The 16,968-nt window shown below is 37.6% G+C and overlaps 1 protein-coding gene across 3 annotated transcripts in view; it reads left to right on the top strand.

The window, feature by feature from the left end:
• The window catches only part of GPD2 (glycerol-3-phosphate dehydrogenase 2), a 136,736-nt gene extending 120,814 nt beyond the window's left edge, over positions 1–15,922 (top strand). For all 3 annotated transcript variants that reach the window (XM_053671632.1, XM_053671628.1, XM_037138338.2), the window contains exons 11-17: positions 62–237; positions 796–927; positions 1,837–1,995; positions 9,161–9,273; positions 9,358–9,436; positions 9,616–9,714; positions 12,569–15,922. In XM_053671632.1, coding sequence (XP_053527607.1) covers positions 62–237; positions 796–927; positions 1,837–1,995; positions 9,161–9,273; positions 9,358–9,436; positions 9,616–9,714; positions 12,569–12,694 — 884 coding nt within the window. In that variant the 3' untranslated portion in view covers positions 12,695–15,922. The remainder of the gene's footprint in view (positions 1–61; positions 238–795; positions 928–1,836; positions 1,996–9,160; positions 9,274–9,357; positions 9,437–9,615; positions 9,715–12,568) is intronic.
• Positions 15,923–16,968: the final 1,046 nt, after the last annotated feature.

The raw sequence follows: 16,968 nt of genomic DNA, 5'->3' as shown, positions 1-16,968 counted from the left end.
GGTTAATTATAAAAAAATAAGGGGTAGTAACCTAATGAATTATTTATCAACTTATTTGTAGGTGGAAAGTGGACAACCTATCGGTCTATGGCAGAGGATACCATCGATGCTGCTATCAAGGCTAATAACTTGAAAGCAGGACCAAGTAGAACAGTTGGGCTTTTTCTCCAAGGTGGCAAAGATTGGAGCCCCACACTCTACATTAGGCTTGTCCAAGATTATGGCCTTGAAAGTGAGGTGAGTGTGATTGCCATGCCATCTTACTTCTTACCTAATCTCACTATTGCCAGTAACAGAATCAGCAGCTGTGTGGCCTCACTGATTTAGAATTTCCTTTTGCTGGGATCATTTGTGTCTGTGTACCGTGGAAGTGAACTAAGGGAGAAAAAGAGGAAGGGCTTATTTGCTTTAGTGGCCTAAAACACAATGCCCATTTTAATTTCTATTTAAAAATCTGGGGTTTGTTTGCTTTGTGCCTAGCAGACAGGGCACCCCCAGTTCTCTCTACTGTGAACATGAGGAGGGCTGTTCTTGAGAAGTGATGTTGGGAGCAGAAGGAAGCTGAAGCTTCATCAGTCACGGATACAGTGATACATGTGTAGCAGAGTTAGTGCTGGCCTAAGCATTTGGGGCTCAAGTGGTTTCCTCCCACAAAATCAAAATCTAATACTCTCCTGGAACTATTAGTTACAGGCTGTAAAAAGCTGACAAGATAAGCACGTGCTTTTTTTTTGCTTTGTACCTAGAAGTTGTTGATATTCAGAGCACCAGCCTAATGCAGTTTTGTTTTTCTAGGTGGCACAGCATCTTGCGGCCACCTATGGTGACAAGGCTTTTGAGGTGGCCAAGATGGCAAGTGTGACTGGAAAAAGGTGGCCCATTGTTGGAGTGCGTCTGGTGTCGGAATTTCCATACATTGAAGCAGAGGTATGCGAATGGCCATGTGGGAATTTTCTGTCTCCAGGGGATACCATTCATCTGTTTTTTACCTTTAAAATGAAAACATAGCCATGTTTTAATACACATATGTTTTAATGCACATATATCAGTTTTAATACTGAAGTAAATTGTTTAGCCCAGAGTTTTTCCTTTACTAATTTTTGTTTTATCTCTAACTTGATATTGGAAATGATAACAATAATAATGGGAAAGAATGGATTTCTCTCTCCTGCATGGAGCTAACCCGAGTCTTGTTAACTCACAGTTGGTCTGCCCTCTTGTGAACCTGCTGCTCTTGTAGCACCGGTGCTGCCTCGTGACTTACCCTGATAGGACACTTCTCAGAGATTTAGGCTTTGTTTCTCATCAGGATTTTTCACATTTTAGAAACCAGAGACCATGCTTTATATTTACTTAAAATTCACTTCACGTGAAAACCTGGTATCCAGTAAACATTTGCTTATTGACTGAAGGCAGAGCTTCTGTCGTTTGGTTACCCTGAGACCGAAATCTTTGACAGCCTAAACGGATGAGACCGTAACTTTTTAATACCTGTTCTTTGCCTACTGAGCTATGTAAATTAACATCCATATTATGTATAAGAAAGAGGTATGCGATTACTGTGGATGGTAAATAAGAAGCGAGGCAATTTGCATGCGAGTGCCAGGTTCCAGTCAGAAGGAAGGCATTAACCCTTGTCCAGCTTGTCCCAGGTCCCGAACTTCCTTGGCAGGCACACGGGGAACTGGAGGATGACACTGTTTGTCTCGTGCCTGCCACAGACCAGAGTTCATAAAAGGAAAATGTCACTTCCTCAGCACTATTCTTTTGCAGTAAAACTTTATTTCTTCTTAAAACATACCTAAAGTAACGATTTTTACCTTAATTCAAACTCAGGTAAAATATGGGATTAAGGAGTATGCCTGTACTGCAGTGGATATGATTTCCCGCCGCACTCGCCTGGCCTTTCTGAATGTCCAGGCAGCGGAGGAAGCCCTACCCAGGATCGTCGAACTGATGGGCAGAGAACTGAATTGGGATGATAAAAAAAAACAGGTATTATATCGAAGTCTTTAAAATCATAGTAGCCATTATAAACACGTAATGTCTCCATCTGTTAGTAGAGGCTAGCATAGTTTCTGTGGTGACTTTGGGTTCCTCACCAATCTCTGTGTGTGTGTGTGTGTGTGTGTGTGTGTGTGTGTATTTCATAGTGCCAGGTCTTAGGAAACTGGAAAGATATTCTTGTACCAAAAATTTGTTGTGGTTGCTTCTGGAAAATCCCTTATAGAAAAATGTTCTCAAATTTATGGTCATAGTTTCTGAAAAAGATAATGATTGTGGGTAAACCTTTTTCTGGTATTCATTGAAAACACTCATAGAATATAATCTACAGTGAAATTCACTCTCCTGAATATTTGCCTTCAGTAGGAAAGCAGTTGGCTTTGGTTTTACTGCTTGACCACCAAAAGCATGTTGACTTGTGCCATTTGAAATTTTATATTTATATCCAAATTAAAAAAAGAAAGCCAGTGATGCCCACATACACAGCCCTGGGCTTATTGTAATAAACAGAATATCTTCATTTTTTTAAAAACCAAACTATTTTAATATGCAGAGTCATTTTTATGTATCCATTCAAAAAATACTTTCTGTGCTCACTGGTTCAGCTCTTTCCTGCCTAGTCTTTCTTGAACCCATTCCCTGTAGGCACTTTTGCTGCCACTTGTAGTAGTTCTGGTCACATTCACCAGTAACCTCCATGTGGCTCAATATACTTGTCAACTCTCCATCCTCCTTCTACTCAACTAGCAGCGTTGTTGCACTTAATTCCTCCCTCCTCCTTGAGCTGTTTTCTGGAACACCACCTACCTTTCTACTCAGGCTGCTATCTCAGAATAGTACAGACTGGGTGGCTTCAACGGGAGGCATTCATTGCTCTCAAGTCTGGAAGCTAGCAGTCTGAGGTCAGGGGTCTGCCATGGTTGGGTTCTGGTACAAACCCTCTTCCTGACTTTCAGATACCTGCCTTCTTGCTGGATCCTACCTGTAAGACTCCTCTAAACCTAGTTATCTCCCAAAAGCTCTGTCTCTGAATACCATCACATTGGGGGTTAAAGCTCAGCATCCAATTTAGTCCATAGCACTATCTCTCTCGGTTCTCCCCTCCTACCTTTCCCAAACTACTACTGCTAACCAACCTCACCATGTCATAAGTAGCTATTTTGTATTTGATTGATTAGGGCTAAATCTTTGTATCATAACCTGATCTAAATCCATTAGGAAACCTTATCATATTTACCTTCAAACCATGGCTGGAATTCAACCCTTTCTTAACACATTTAACTGCTCTCACCCTGATTTAGCATCTCTCAGATGGATTATCGTAATAGCTTCCCTCCCCTAAACCAGAGCCCTTGCTCGAATGGCTTCAGTGATCCTGTTATTAAAACAAGCCAGATCATTGGATATGTCGGTCTGAAGTCCAGAGGAGCGTCAGAACCAGACCTGGAAGTTTGAGTAGTATTTAAACCATCAGACTGGATAAGATCCAGGGAGTTCATGTGGTTAGATAGCAAACAGTCCAAAGACTGAGCCCTGGGCTCTCCAGAGCTTAGAAGAATCCAGGAAACAGGGAAAGTTCTAGCTGGTGAGGTTGGAAAAGGTGTGAGAAGGATCAAGAGAGAGTTGGGACCAGAAGAGGAAAGTAATCTGCTGTATCAAATATTACTGATAGGATTATTAAAATGAAGGCTGTTAATTAACAGTTCTTTTGCCAAAACAGCTGCCTTTTATTCACAGTAAATTCAGAGTCATTATAATGGTTTCCAAGGCCTTTGTGACCTGGCCACCACCTTTCTGATCCCTGGTCCTTCTTCCCAGTCGTTCACTCCCCTCCAACCCACAGGTCAAGTCGCCTTTATTTTATTCACATCCTGCTGCTGCCTCTGCTGGGATCTTCTTCCCGAGATACACTCACGGCCCCTCCCTCACTTCCTGCCGGCCTCTACTCCAGGGAGACCATCCTTAATGGGGCTAAATACAGGAGCCCCTTCCATCTTCTGAGTGACATTTTTTATCCCTTTCTTTCTTTTTCTCTTTAGCATCTATTCCGATTTGACATACCATGTATTTACTTATGTGTTGCCTGCCTGTCCTCCAGGAAATAAGCTCCGTGGAGGAGAAGACATGATCTGTTTGTTTCTGTGCACTCAGTGCCCGGCATACATCGTGGGCCCTAGATAAATATGTATTGAATGAGTGAATGAACATTATCGAGCATCTGTGTCATGTGTGTAAGGAAGGATTGGGCATGGGTTCTGCCCTTAAATTGTTCTCATTCCGGCGTAGATTCCCAAAGATGGTTAAGAAATGTAAGGGAAAAGGGAAGATTTTGAGGGTTTTTCTTAGACTATCAGAGTCAGGGTCTTCAGGGGTGAAATGGTCCCACATTTGAGAAATTATCATTTCATTGCAATAAATGTAGTATACTGTCGGTGTCAGTATGCTGTCATGCATACTGTCAATTTTCCAGTTGAAAGAGCTCCTTAACCTTGACCATCACTCTGTCAGGCATAACCCTTTGCTCCCATTTATAGTTGAGGACATTGGCTCAGGGAGTAAATCCCCATCAGAGTTCATACAACTCGTAAGTTGTGCCACTGGAAGTGAAACCAGGTTTTCTGACCCTAGAATGCACACTCTCCCCACCCTGCCCTGTTGACCTAGAGTTTGGAAAATGGTGAGTTAAACAAGTGAAACCATTTTCTTTAATGTAGATAATTTGGTCCCTTAAAAAATGTTTATGTGCATTGTCAGTCTCCAGAAGGGAACTTACTCTGCATTAGCGAGACTGTTTTTTTACTCTTCCTGTTTTGAGTTTTGGTTTGATCAACTGAAGCTGCATTTAGAGGCAATCATTTTCACCAGATAGAAGGACTGAGGATAAATGTGTTCCTGTAGAAATTATGGTTGGAATGATTTGAATATGCAGGAAGATATTTTGTGCCAGGAACTCAAGCTGTAGGAGGTAGAGAGGAGGAAGAAAATTCTGTAAACTGGTGTTCGGCCCTCCCGAGGAAACTAGATTTAACTTCAGTTCAGATTTTATGAGCAGATTTATGTACTCAGGAATATTCTCCCATCCCCCTCAACAAAGTAACAGAAATAAAAGACCTAAAGTTATTACTCAGTATCCGAGACATTGGAGTGTTAATGAGGTCTGTGGACAGTCTGGAGAGAACAAAGGAGAAGGGAAAAAAAGAATTAAAGGTTAGAAAGCTGGACTTCTGAGAAAAGGTTAAAAGCGTTGGGATTATTTAACCTGCAAAAGTGAAAGAGGAACAAGGTGATAAATAACTCTCTGTAGATGAATGGTGGTTGTTTTCACCAGTCAATATTTAATGAGTGACTTGTCTACTGAGCACGATACCAGATATTTTAGGAGAATAATAAATAGCTTATAGTTTCAAGGATCTTAAAATCGAATTGAGTAGTTATAACACATAGATGCCTCAGAAATGTATTTGTATTTTCCAAATTTAGAAAAAGATTTAGAGAACTGCCATTCAAAACCAAACTCGGCCAACTTGGGAGAATGAATTCGGGAGGAAGGGCATTGTCCAGGGGAGGCAGGGGATTGAGAAGGGAGTTGCTGGAGATATTTAAAAGTTGGGACACCACCAAATTGTGTCCCCCAGGGTGTAAATAATATAAGTCAAAAGATGACTGCACGTTCAAAAGAGTTTAGAAAATTGTGAATTAAACAAAGGAAATCAGTTTCTTTAATGTGGGCTATTTGGTGCCTTCAAAATGCTTCTGGGCATTGTTGGCCTCCAACAAGGAACTCACTCAGAAACAGACTCAACTCTCACTTTTTTGGAAGGTCTGGGGGGACAAGGAGACTAGTACTGCCTAGAAAGTATATTTTTGGAAATCCTGCCATAGTATTTGGTAAGGAGATCTTATAACTTTCAGGCAAAGCATACATTTCATTGAGAGACTTTAAAGAGAAGGCCGTTTAAATAGATTGAGAGAGTATCACAAAAAGAAATTCTTTCAAAAGTGATTTCAGTGAGGAAGAAGCAAGTAAAGAAAGGGAGTGACTGAAAAAAAAAACAAGTTGATAAATAGCAAATTTAAAACAGATGGCAGACAAGTGCTCAACAATGAAAAAGTATCCAGGAATAACGTGGATGTATATGAAAACTGCCAGGAAACAGTGGATATTGGAAACAATGCTGAGGGCACAACAAATAACTTTTAAAAATAGAAAAGAATACAAGCGAGGCCTTATCTGGATTATTGCTTGAAGAGACCAGCACCATGTTCTTGAATGCTGGAGAAAAGGGAGAACTTTTTACCTTAGAGTTTAATACCAAATTGTTTTTCTTTTTTTCCTTTTGGTCAAGGATAATGATTTTCAGTGTGAAAAAGAGCAAAATAAATATTGGTAAGAGGAAATAGATGTTCAAATAGGAGGTTGCTCTACATGCATTTGTATGCCAACCCAGAAAAATTGTGCTTTAGGGCACTCGGAGAATTTGCAGATGGAATTTATTTAACCACTGTCGAGCTTTAAATATTGTGGCAGATAGGAACAGATCCAGAAGATAGACGACAGGCAAATGCAGTACCAAATTCCAAAAAGGGAGAAGAGAAAAATACAGTTTGTAACTTATAAACCCAGTGGTTTTAACATCGTTATTGGAAAGTTTCTAGAATGTGGCGTTGTAAGTTTATTAGCGTTTCACAAGAAGTATAGTGATCACTGAATGCTGGTAAGGAATTGCTTAGGAAAAATCATTTTGAATATCTCATCTTTTTATAAAGATTAGTAAGGTGTTTAGATCAGGGAAATCATGATAGACATATGGATTTGAATTTCTTAAAGCATTTTATGGAGCCCCATGTAATGTCTTTTTAAATTGGTGGGTTTGTAATTAATCAAAAGATCACTGTCTCAGAAGAAGTCTCTGGTAGCAAGCAGGTCCTGAGGACTCTGCCCTTGGTTTGACTTAGTCTACCTTGCTTCGAGTGCTTATTACAGTGTTGATGGCATGCATCTGTGGCATATTAATAATAAGAAACTGGGTGGAGAGTGAATGTTTGATGACAAATGGAAGCAGGGGGTGAAATTTCATTATATATAATTTAATAGAGATAAATGGCAAACATTGCAATAGGTAGAAAAACGACTTCATCCATTCCTGATAGATTTGACAAGGCTTACTTAACAGTAGCACATGTGAAGATGAAATATGGTTTCTGTTATCTGTGAATGCATAGCAGTTAACAGTGGGGTCATGGCTGCCCCCAAATGCAATTGCAGTCTTAAGCTACATTAATAGAAATCATATCTCTGGATTGGTGAAGCTGAGAGTTACTCCTTTCCAGGTACCTGGAAATCCCAAACAAATTGAAGGAGGTGCAAAGAGATGGGTTTAATCTCAACAATCCAGAGCTACTTTCAGTGGCATTGAGTTATTGTCCTATTGTAAGAGTTCTTTCAATAGAGACCTCATCTTCCATTTTGGGAATGTTGTAAAGAAAATGTGGGGTCAGGGAGGTACGTGGGGTGAATTCTAGGGGAATATCCCTTCCAACTTGGAAATTCCATGATTCCTTGCTTGATGGAGTATGGATAAATTACATAAGTGATGAAGTGACATGAGTCAAAGAAGAGCTTGTTCTTGGAGGGAAGCATCAGAAATGCTATTTCTAGGGAAATGAATCTGGAGTCAGTTTGGTAGAACATAACTGGTTAAAATAGATACACTGGAAAAATATTGTTTTTTATTAATGGTGGATTTTCTTCTATGAAGAGTATACTGTCAGTGAAGAATGCCCTTTGTGACTTTAGAAATATTATATATACCTTATTTGTTGTGGTTGTATATGTATGATATATATCATATATATAGTATATATTATATAAGCTGAGAATATTTTAGCATTCCTAATTTTATGTATATTATAGTTATTTTGCTATTTTACTATAATATATACTTATGTTATTTATATATTTATATTAAAACATGTAAATATTATATATTTCTCCTAAAAGAAAGGAAAGATGAGAGGTCATAATCTCAGAAAATTCATTTGTCTTCCCAAAAAGAAGGAGGAAAGATACTTGTCACCTACATAAGATCCTTTGATTAAAAGTCTGGGGAATTTAGACTTGTTTACTAGCGAGCTTTCTCTAAGTTATGCTGTATAAAAAACAACTTCAAAATCTTACTAGCTTACCGTGGCAAGAGCTTATTTTTCACTCATATTATATGAGGGCTGCATTTCTGCACCCCAGATGATCTTCAGATCTCTCTGATTTATACCCCTCTCTCGCTGTTTATATACCAGTGTAGGTATAAGAGAGGAAAGAGATGTTTATGAACAATATGTAGTACAGTAGAGTTATTTGGAAAGTTCTTAGATGGGAGACAGACATGATGAAAACTGTGAGTGACATTGTCCTCAGCAATAGTGTCAGTTCTGACTGGGACGTTGAAAACAGGAAGAGGAACTAGTCAGGATACCTTGTTTCTTCTCATTGTTCTGTGACTTCAACCCAACTATTGGAATCCTAGTGACAGAATTTCAGGATAGCTACGGTGATATCTGTCTTGATGTTCTGCACGCCATGTTTTATTAGTTGTTCAAGTTTTAAATATCTTCTTTACATTTAATTGCTTTTTTGTCTCCAAACCCACATGGATTTGGTCCTATAGATTTTGATAGTCAATACCGTGGAAGAATATTCAGCAGTAAAAAGAAACGAAGTAGTAAAACATGCAACAACAGGAATGAATCTTAGAATCATTCTGCTGCAGAACCAGTCAAACACTAAAAACCACTTGCTATGTAAACCCTTTTGTATGGAATTCAAAACCTAGAAGAGGCAAAACCCGGGAACAAAAAACCAGATCAGTGTTTGCCTGGAACTAGAGGCCAGGGGAACAGATGAGCTGCAAACAAGCAAAGAAAGCATTTTAGGGTGATCGAAGGTTTGACGTTTCGATCACGGTAGAGTGTGCATCAAACTACATACTGAAAGTAGGTGGGGCTTATTGTTTATGAATAATACTTCAATAAACCTGGAAAAAATAAAAATGTGTGCTGGTCAGATAAGTGAGGATGAGCTAGCCTCTTCAGAAAACCAAAAGAAAAAAATCGATTTTTTCCCATGAATCTTTCACCTTTTTGTGTGTCTGTGTTTTAGGAAGAACTTGAAACAGCCAGGACGTTTCTATATTATGAAATGGGCTATAAATCTCGATCAGAACAGTTGACAGATCGCTCTGAAATTAGCCTACTGGCCTCAGACATCGACAGGTACTTCTAATAAGTTTCTCTGTCTCTCTTTTTTTTCTTCACCTACATAAGCACATTTTTCTATTATTTGATGTTGTATTCCAGGTACAAGAAACGATTTCATAAGTTTGATGCAGACCAAAAGGGCTTTATTACCATTGTTGATGTTCAGCGTGTGTTAGAGGTAAATTTTTTTTTGTTCAGTGGTCTTGGATAGCAAAAGAATGTAACGATTATATTAATGTTTTCTTATCTAGTTCTTTCTAAAGGTAATATTTCTCTTTTAATTTTTGAAAAGTTGGTAATATTATTAAAAGGATTTGCATGATTTTTAGTTAAACCTTGTTATTTTGTGCTTTTTAGAGTATCAATGTCCAAATGGATGAAAATACACTACATGAGATTCTGAATGAAGTAGATTTAAACAAAAATGGACAAGTTGAACTCAATGAATTTTTGCAGGTGAGTTGTACTGAAAGGAAACAAGTGTATTTGCTTTTTATCTTTTGGTTGTCAGTGCGTGTTCAGCAACAGAGTTTTAAGTCCACACAGTCCCTTCATTCTGAAGGAAAAAGAGAGCTGGACGCCAGCAAAGGTTGAAATGTATCCCCTCAAGGATGAGACTCTCCGTGTGGTGCATGTTCTTTTCCTCTCTGCTTGTAAGACACATTCTGTCGTGATGAACCATTTAGAGTAAGTTCAAGTTAATTATGGCTCGAAGGGGTGCATAAGAAGTGTGCTTTTTAAAGAAGTATGCCATGGAGTACCGCTCCTGGACCATACCTACTTCAAGAAGGAACTCGTGTCTAATGTGGAAAATAAGTTTTTAAAGTAAAACGTTTTAAAAATCGTACTTGCATTCATTTACAAGTCATATTTACTTGAGACCTGCAATGTAATTATTATATTCTTACATTATAAAGAATGTGAAAAACAAAAGAAAGGAAATATGCTTTCTGGGGTCAAGACCATATAATCCAAGCATTTCTATTTTCACTTACCCAAAGCTCAGTTGTTTAATCATAACGATGAAAGAAACACATTTTGTTACCTTAACTTCAAACTGGATGCCGCACGTCATTCCTTAGAGAAGACAAGTGCAGTGACCCTGTGCATCATTCATGGCTGTCCGTCTGTAGGACTCCGACCACAGGAAGAATGCATTGGCTTCCGAGCGGCCACAGTTTTTCTGTAGTGCTTCTTGGGCAGGTATTTCAAATGAAGGCCAGATCTTGCTTGCCGTGGCAATGATGAATGCTGAACATGAAATAAATTAATGCTGGGGATTTTGGTCAATGTCAGCCCTTTCTTCACTGTGTCAAGTTAAACAAACAAGATCAAGGCAAAGGAAATGGTAATTATCTCTCTGGAGATGAGCTGCAGATAAGAGCATTGTTGAATCTAAATGCAGAAAATTTTCACAGGTTGTGTCCAGCATTACAAAAAAGAATGTTTAGTTCTTTAGCTTACTGTTTAACTAAGTGCACATTTTAAATCGAGTTTAAGATTTATACTTGACAGTTAGAAACCATTTAATACATTTTTGGCTAGTGTTTTTTTTTTTTTTGGAGCATATTTTATTGCTTGTGCCAGGATTTTAGAAAACTTTAAAGAAATAGTTTGTTTTATTTCATGTGTACTATACATAAACAACAGTATTTAGGGTTGGAAGACCTAGGATTTTAAAAACAATAAGAATCTAATTATGTGGATATCCTATGTGGTTTGCGTTTTAAGTAATGTTCTTGAATACAATAGAGTTAAACACATAGAAAGTAATCTAAATCACCTGCATGTTTTCTTGCACAGTTTTTAAGAATTTGAGTATTTCTTATTTTTTTGTCCAGTTCTTAATGAAAGAGACCATTTTTGCCTCTACTAAGTACGAATATACAGTGTAATTTTCAACTTAAAAAATGCTGACTGTATTTCTCAGGAAATATATTCACACCCAAATGTTACTTTTTTCTTGTACTATGGTTTCAAGATACATGTAATGTTTATGGATAAAGAAAAAACTCCAGCTTTATCAGTTTTGGTGGCTCTGCTAAACTTTGAAGGTTTTTATGGGGTCAGAGAAACAAACAATAAACAAATTGTTCTGTCTTTAGATATCAGTCATCATATGTAAAGTATGTTTTCAGGATTTTTTATTAAATACAGTATTTTTTTCCTTAAGGTTAAGAGCCCACGTTTACCTCATTAAACAGCATTTTTAGTGTAGATTTGGTTTCTCAGTAATCCTCATGGAAGGTTCACTGTAGGTATTACGTGGTTATATGGCCGTATTTTTAGGTTTGTGCTCTAATGCCACTTCTGCATGTAGGAGTCAATCTCTAATAAGCAGTAGCTTGTGAAACAGCTTTTAATAAGGTCATGAAATTCTGATCCAGCACTTTGGCAGATGCCTCAGATTCTTCTTATTCAGAGCCATTTAAATGAACGTATCTCTGTGAGCTAAAAACTAGCCCTAGAAAATATTTTGAGTGTGTGTATGTATGTATGTGTGTGCACATGTATGTGTATGTATATATAATCCCCCCACACCAGTGAATGGCTAAATCAGTTTTTTAAGTGAATAACTGAAAAGATTGGGGAAGTGATATGAAGAAAAGCAAACAGTTAAAAACACGTAAACTTGAAAAGGGAAAAAAAAAACCCAAGCTCATAATTGCAAAGTGCCTTCCAGATTAAAGGCCTTTGCCCGCTGACTGCATGTAATTTCAAGACTAATTCTGATTTTATCCATTGGATAAAAATGAATTAGCTAAAATCTGGGCTGTGGAGTACTTTTAATTCTTAAGGTAGATCTCTGGGTCCATTTTCAAGGACTTAAATGTAAATTACTTTACCAAGTCTTTAAGGAATTTGGATTTAGAGGACTTGAAGTTGTCAAGTACAGTAACAGTAAAAAAAAAAGAGTAGTTAAATATAGATCATGGTTTGTCTTTGTTCAATCCCTGAGATTCTTTTTTAAGATTTTTAAATGGAACTGAAGATCCAATATTTGAGTTGCTCAAAAAAAATACGTGTCCTAAGTGCATTAAGGGGCAAAAAACGAATACATTTGATTTGCATTTAAAGACAGACTGACTTTGCCAGGTAAGTGTGGTTTTTACAGTATTGGTGAACTACCTACCCTCCCCCCATTTTTGAAACATTAAAAAATTATACTCTTATTTGAGCTGTAGGACCTGCTATGGCATTTGGTGGAACACTTAATGACCTCTGCCTGCAGAAAGGTAACCACTGAAATGCCATGAAAAAGGGAGTAAGCCAGCCTGCCTTCTGAGTCTATCGTGTGTTTTCTCTTAAGCTGATGAGTGCTATTCAGAAAGGAAGAGTGTCTGGAAGCCGGCTGGCGATACTAATGAAAACAGCAGAAGAGAACCTGGACCGGAGAGTTCCCATTCCGGTGGACCGAAGTTGTGGAGGATTGTGAGTGTGAGCCAGTAAATCCTCAGCCAACAAACAGGAACAACAAATCATCCTGTAACAACAGTTACAAAATACAGCGCTCCAAAATAGTGGATATGGATAGCTGCTGTTTTTTCAACACTGGGAAACATTCCAAAGCTTTAGGATGTTGATGGATACCCCTTTATTTGTATTTGCCATTCACTCTAGCTTCTAAAAAGTGTATCTTTTTTCTCATTTTTGATGCCCCCTGACTTAATGTTTTGTATCTATTCTGTGACCCGTTAGACTTGACAGACTCCCTTTTTGTGTATTTGTTTATTCTAATTGAATTCTAGAGGCAGAATATTTTGGCTGAAATAAAAAAAAAACATGCTGGAAAAATTTTGTGAGATACACAAAGCTCTGGGTATGAAACTTGTAAATATTATTTGTCTCGAAAGAAATTGAGTTGGGAGTGAACTATTAAAATAATAGTTTCTGGAGACCTACCTCTCAGCCCCTCCTTCTTCCTTCAGCTTGTTTGCCTCCCCATCCAACAATTGCACAATTTTATATCCAGAGCATGACTGGCAAAACTAGAGAGGGACAGAAAAATTTTGATCTGCTTACAGGAACAAGTCTGAAGGAGAAAGTCTGAAAGCTTGCAGAATCGCAGGTATAAGATAAGGATAGCATTGACATTTGCTGGGAGTTACAGTGATAGTTTCATCTCAGCAATTCGTTTTTTTCCCTCAGTCACTGCTGGTTCTTTTTTCACTATTACAGTTGCCATGAAGATCCTTGCTTTTGTTTTTTACTTTAAAATCAGCATTTCAGTGATAAAGGGGATGTAATGGGATGAGACTGAATTTCTGAAATCTTTACAGTAATAACAAATTTAAGAATTAAAAACCTATGTTTATATATCTACATATAACAGCACAATTTTTAATCCTAAATCTTATGGCATGTGATACTGTCAAACATGACCTGTTTTGCTCAGTTTATTGCATATGTTTGGAGGGAGTATTTGTAAACAGATACTAATGAGGAGAGAACTAGCCCTTAGGTAACTTTATTTACAATTATTTGTAAAAAGGCAGGATACTCCACATCCTTTTGGTTACTTTAAAGCCCCTCTCATTCTTTACTCAGTGGAAGAGTTTTCAGTCAACTAAAAAGAAAAAATAAAAATAAAACGTACACAACACACACATTCTCCCCCAACACACACACACACAAAACAAAAATCAACTTGTACTGCATTGAACAAATAATGTGTTGAATTTAAAGGGTCATTCTGGTATGCTTTGGCAATATTTTGGTGGCATTTCAGCTGATCATTGTGCCCTCCTCTTGCGAACTACCTACTTCGTGTCTCAAGATCAGGTTGTGTAGGCAATAGGAAATCTAACCCTGTATCTAACGACAGGTTTTCACTGCGTGGGCAGAGTCTTGGGTTTGTTTGGTTTTTTTTTAACAGGTACATACAACACTTTTGTGCCATTATTTCTGTTTATGTCAATGTTGTAGAATATCTTTATGCCTCATTTTAGTGGGGTATGAGTCTGTATGTCATAATATAAACACTGGAAATTCATTCCCTTGAGCACCCACCCCCACCTCAAAACATAAGTAAGATAGCATCCTAACTCCTTTTGATTTAAAGAGGATGTTTTAGATTTGCCTCTTTGAAAGGAAAATCTAAAACACAGCAAGTGATGCTCCCGGGTACCACTGTGAAGTTTTGCATTCAGGGTGAGAACTTTTTACACTGGCTTCTATTTTATTTTTTTAAATGATGGAAGCATGCAGCCTTGTAGTTTAGTGCTTTTTTATCCCGACAGTAAGTTTCATTGTTTAGAATCCAGTGACACTTAATGAGTAGAAGAGCTGCCCTTTAAAACATTACAGATGATGTTCCACAGTATTGTACATTTGTTCTCTCTTTCTCTCTCTCTCCCCTCTCTCTTTTTCTAGTTAGAGCATGATAAGGATGACTCGTATCCTCCCTGAATCCATTACGGTAGGGATCCTGCTTAAAACCTGACTGGCCCGGGCAGAGCTGCATTTGTAACACAGGCCTTGTTTATGCACGCTTTGCTATGAGTGAAGTTCCTTTAAGGACAAAGAAGAGCACACTTTTCTTCTTTTGAGCATATTTGCTTTTGCTTAAAATCTGCTAATTCTAAAACATACGCTCCTTCATCAGTCCCAGAGACTCGTCTTGGAAATGAACTGGTTCCAAGTCTTTACTGTGAATAAAGCACCCCTACATTTTGTGTTAGTTCTGAATTAAACCTGTATAGGTTTTTTTAACCCGATTTCAGAAAAGGAGAAAAGAAATAGGGGGATAAGCCCCTTAAAAACCTACTCCAAGTGCAAAATAATTTGTTTTCCTCTTCACATAATTGGAATGTAGGTGATTCTGTTGGGGAGGGGACAGGGTGTGGGGTGTACATGGTCTTTTATCATCAAGTGATTCTTTAAAGAGCCTTTAAGGGGATTCAGGTGAAGGAACCCCCATCCGTGGTGGAGAGCTGGGTGCTCCTTTAAACAGCCCCTACCTCAGTCATAACAGTAGTGAAAATGCTGGATTATTTGTTAAGCCAAGGTTGCCCGCCTCATATCCATCATGCTATTTGCAATGTTCGTGCTTTCAATCAATTTATACTGACTGAAACTTTACGGTCTCTACTATTAAATGCATGCTCCCCATTTTGTTTTAATTTCTAGCTTCGTTTTGTCTATTTCAAATTATGTAGCTTACTCTTTTGTACAATAAAAATTTTATTCTGACTTTCACTAAACATACTGTAGGAATGATCATTGATCTTATTTCCTTTTTTAATGTATTTGTAAAGATTTTTGGCATATGAATGTAGTAATATTGACATCAATAATGCTGTAACTTGCACTGTTTTGCATTATGTTACCCCTTTTTAGGGAGTAAAAAAGCCCTACTGTGTTTTTAAAGAATATCAAGTATAAGCCCAGTACTGAGGTGGCTGTACACAGCGCATGTTTTCATATGTGCCACTTTTATGTATTGTGTTGGGTTATTGTTCTAGATTGGACTGTTAAATGCTATGTTTGAGGCTGGGTTGTCATTTTTATAACTGTCTTGGTGTTTTATCGCCATTATTTATTACTTTTGATATACGGAATGAGCTGCATGCATTTATAGAGCAATAAGAGGATGTATTTAATGTGCCTTGTTTTTAACTGAATAAGAACTGAAAGCATGAATCAATAAAAGTGATTAAAATGGTCCATTTGTTGGCATTTTGATGTTACTTGCAGTCAGAGAAATAACTTTGATTACTGTTGAAGTTTTAAAAAAACTTCGAAAATATTTTCACAAACTGTTTTTAATAGCACTTAAATGTTAATTCTTTTAGCTTGAAGTTTTGTAATTTGATCTCAAAAGTAAATCACTGCCAACACAGATGTAATTTTATTAGACTGCCAAGATTATTTGTATTAATTTGTTGCTGGAGCCTTTAGGGCATGACTTCTGTATTTGTGCAATCCTGTTCTAAAATTATATTCATCCTATTATAACTCGGCTGAATCCTCCCCCCCCCTTCTTTTTTTGTCTCCTAGAGCCTTTCAGCCTGAGGGTTCCCAGGCACACTGATGAATTTTATCATAACTAAAATCAATAGAAATGAATGGGAAAGATTACATAATCCATTTTGATCATCTTACATGTCAAGTTAGTGCAGGGTTGCCCCGTGTTGATAAATGCTCTGCCAGAAAAAATGCGATATATTTTCATTGTCAGTAAATCAGTAAAGCTGTTATCAGTTTTAACATAAATTTTACAATGTCCATGTTATTTTATAGGTTTTAATTTACACACGTATATGGAGCATACTCTCCACTTGTGGTTTAGATGCACTGCCCCCTGGTTTTTGCATGCTCAAAGGCATGCGTGAGCTTCTGAAGTTTCTTTGAAATTGAACAGAATACCCAAAGCCACAGCTCCCATAACAATGAAACGCTTGTTCAGTGGCTGGAAAAAGACATAGCAGCTCAAAACATTGTTCATTGATCTAGCTCATCAAATTTTATAGCCCTTTAAAATTTGTCAGCAAAATTGTCAAAATAGATTGCTCTCAGTTTTCAAAATGTATGCAATTTATGATAATCTACAGGAAATAGATACTAACATCAGTATTTGCAATCTTCGTCAACAGCACATTATTGTTGGTCTCAGATTTCACTTGACGTTTGACTTATGAAGGAAGGACCAACAGAAGTTTCAGATTGATATGACGCCTTCATAATGAGGATTTCTGTACAGGAGATGGA

This window comes from Artibeus jamaicensis, unplaced genomic scaffold (assembly GCF_021234435.1).
Source record: "Artibeus jamaicensis isolate MK-2021 breed Jamaican fruit bat unplaced genomic scaffold, CSHL_Jam_final contig_1832, whole genome shotgun sequence".
Taxonomy (NCBI): Eukaryota; Metazoa; Chordata; class Mammalia; order Chiroptera; family Phyllostomidae; genus Artibeus; species Artibeus jamaicensis.
This window is presented reverse-complemented; position numbering and strand designations above follow the sequence as displayed.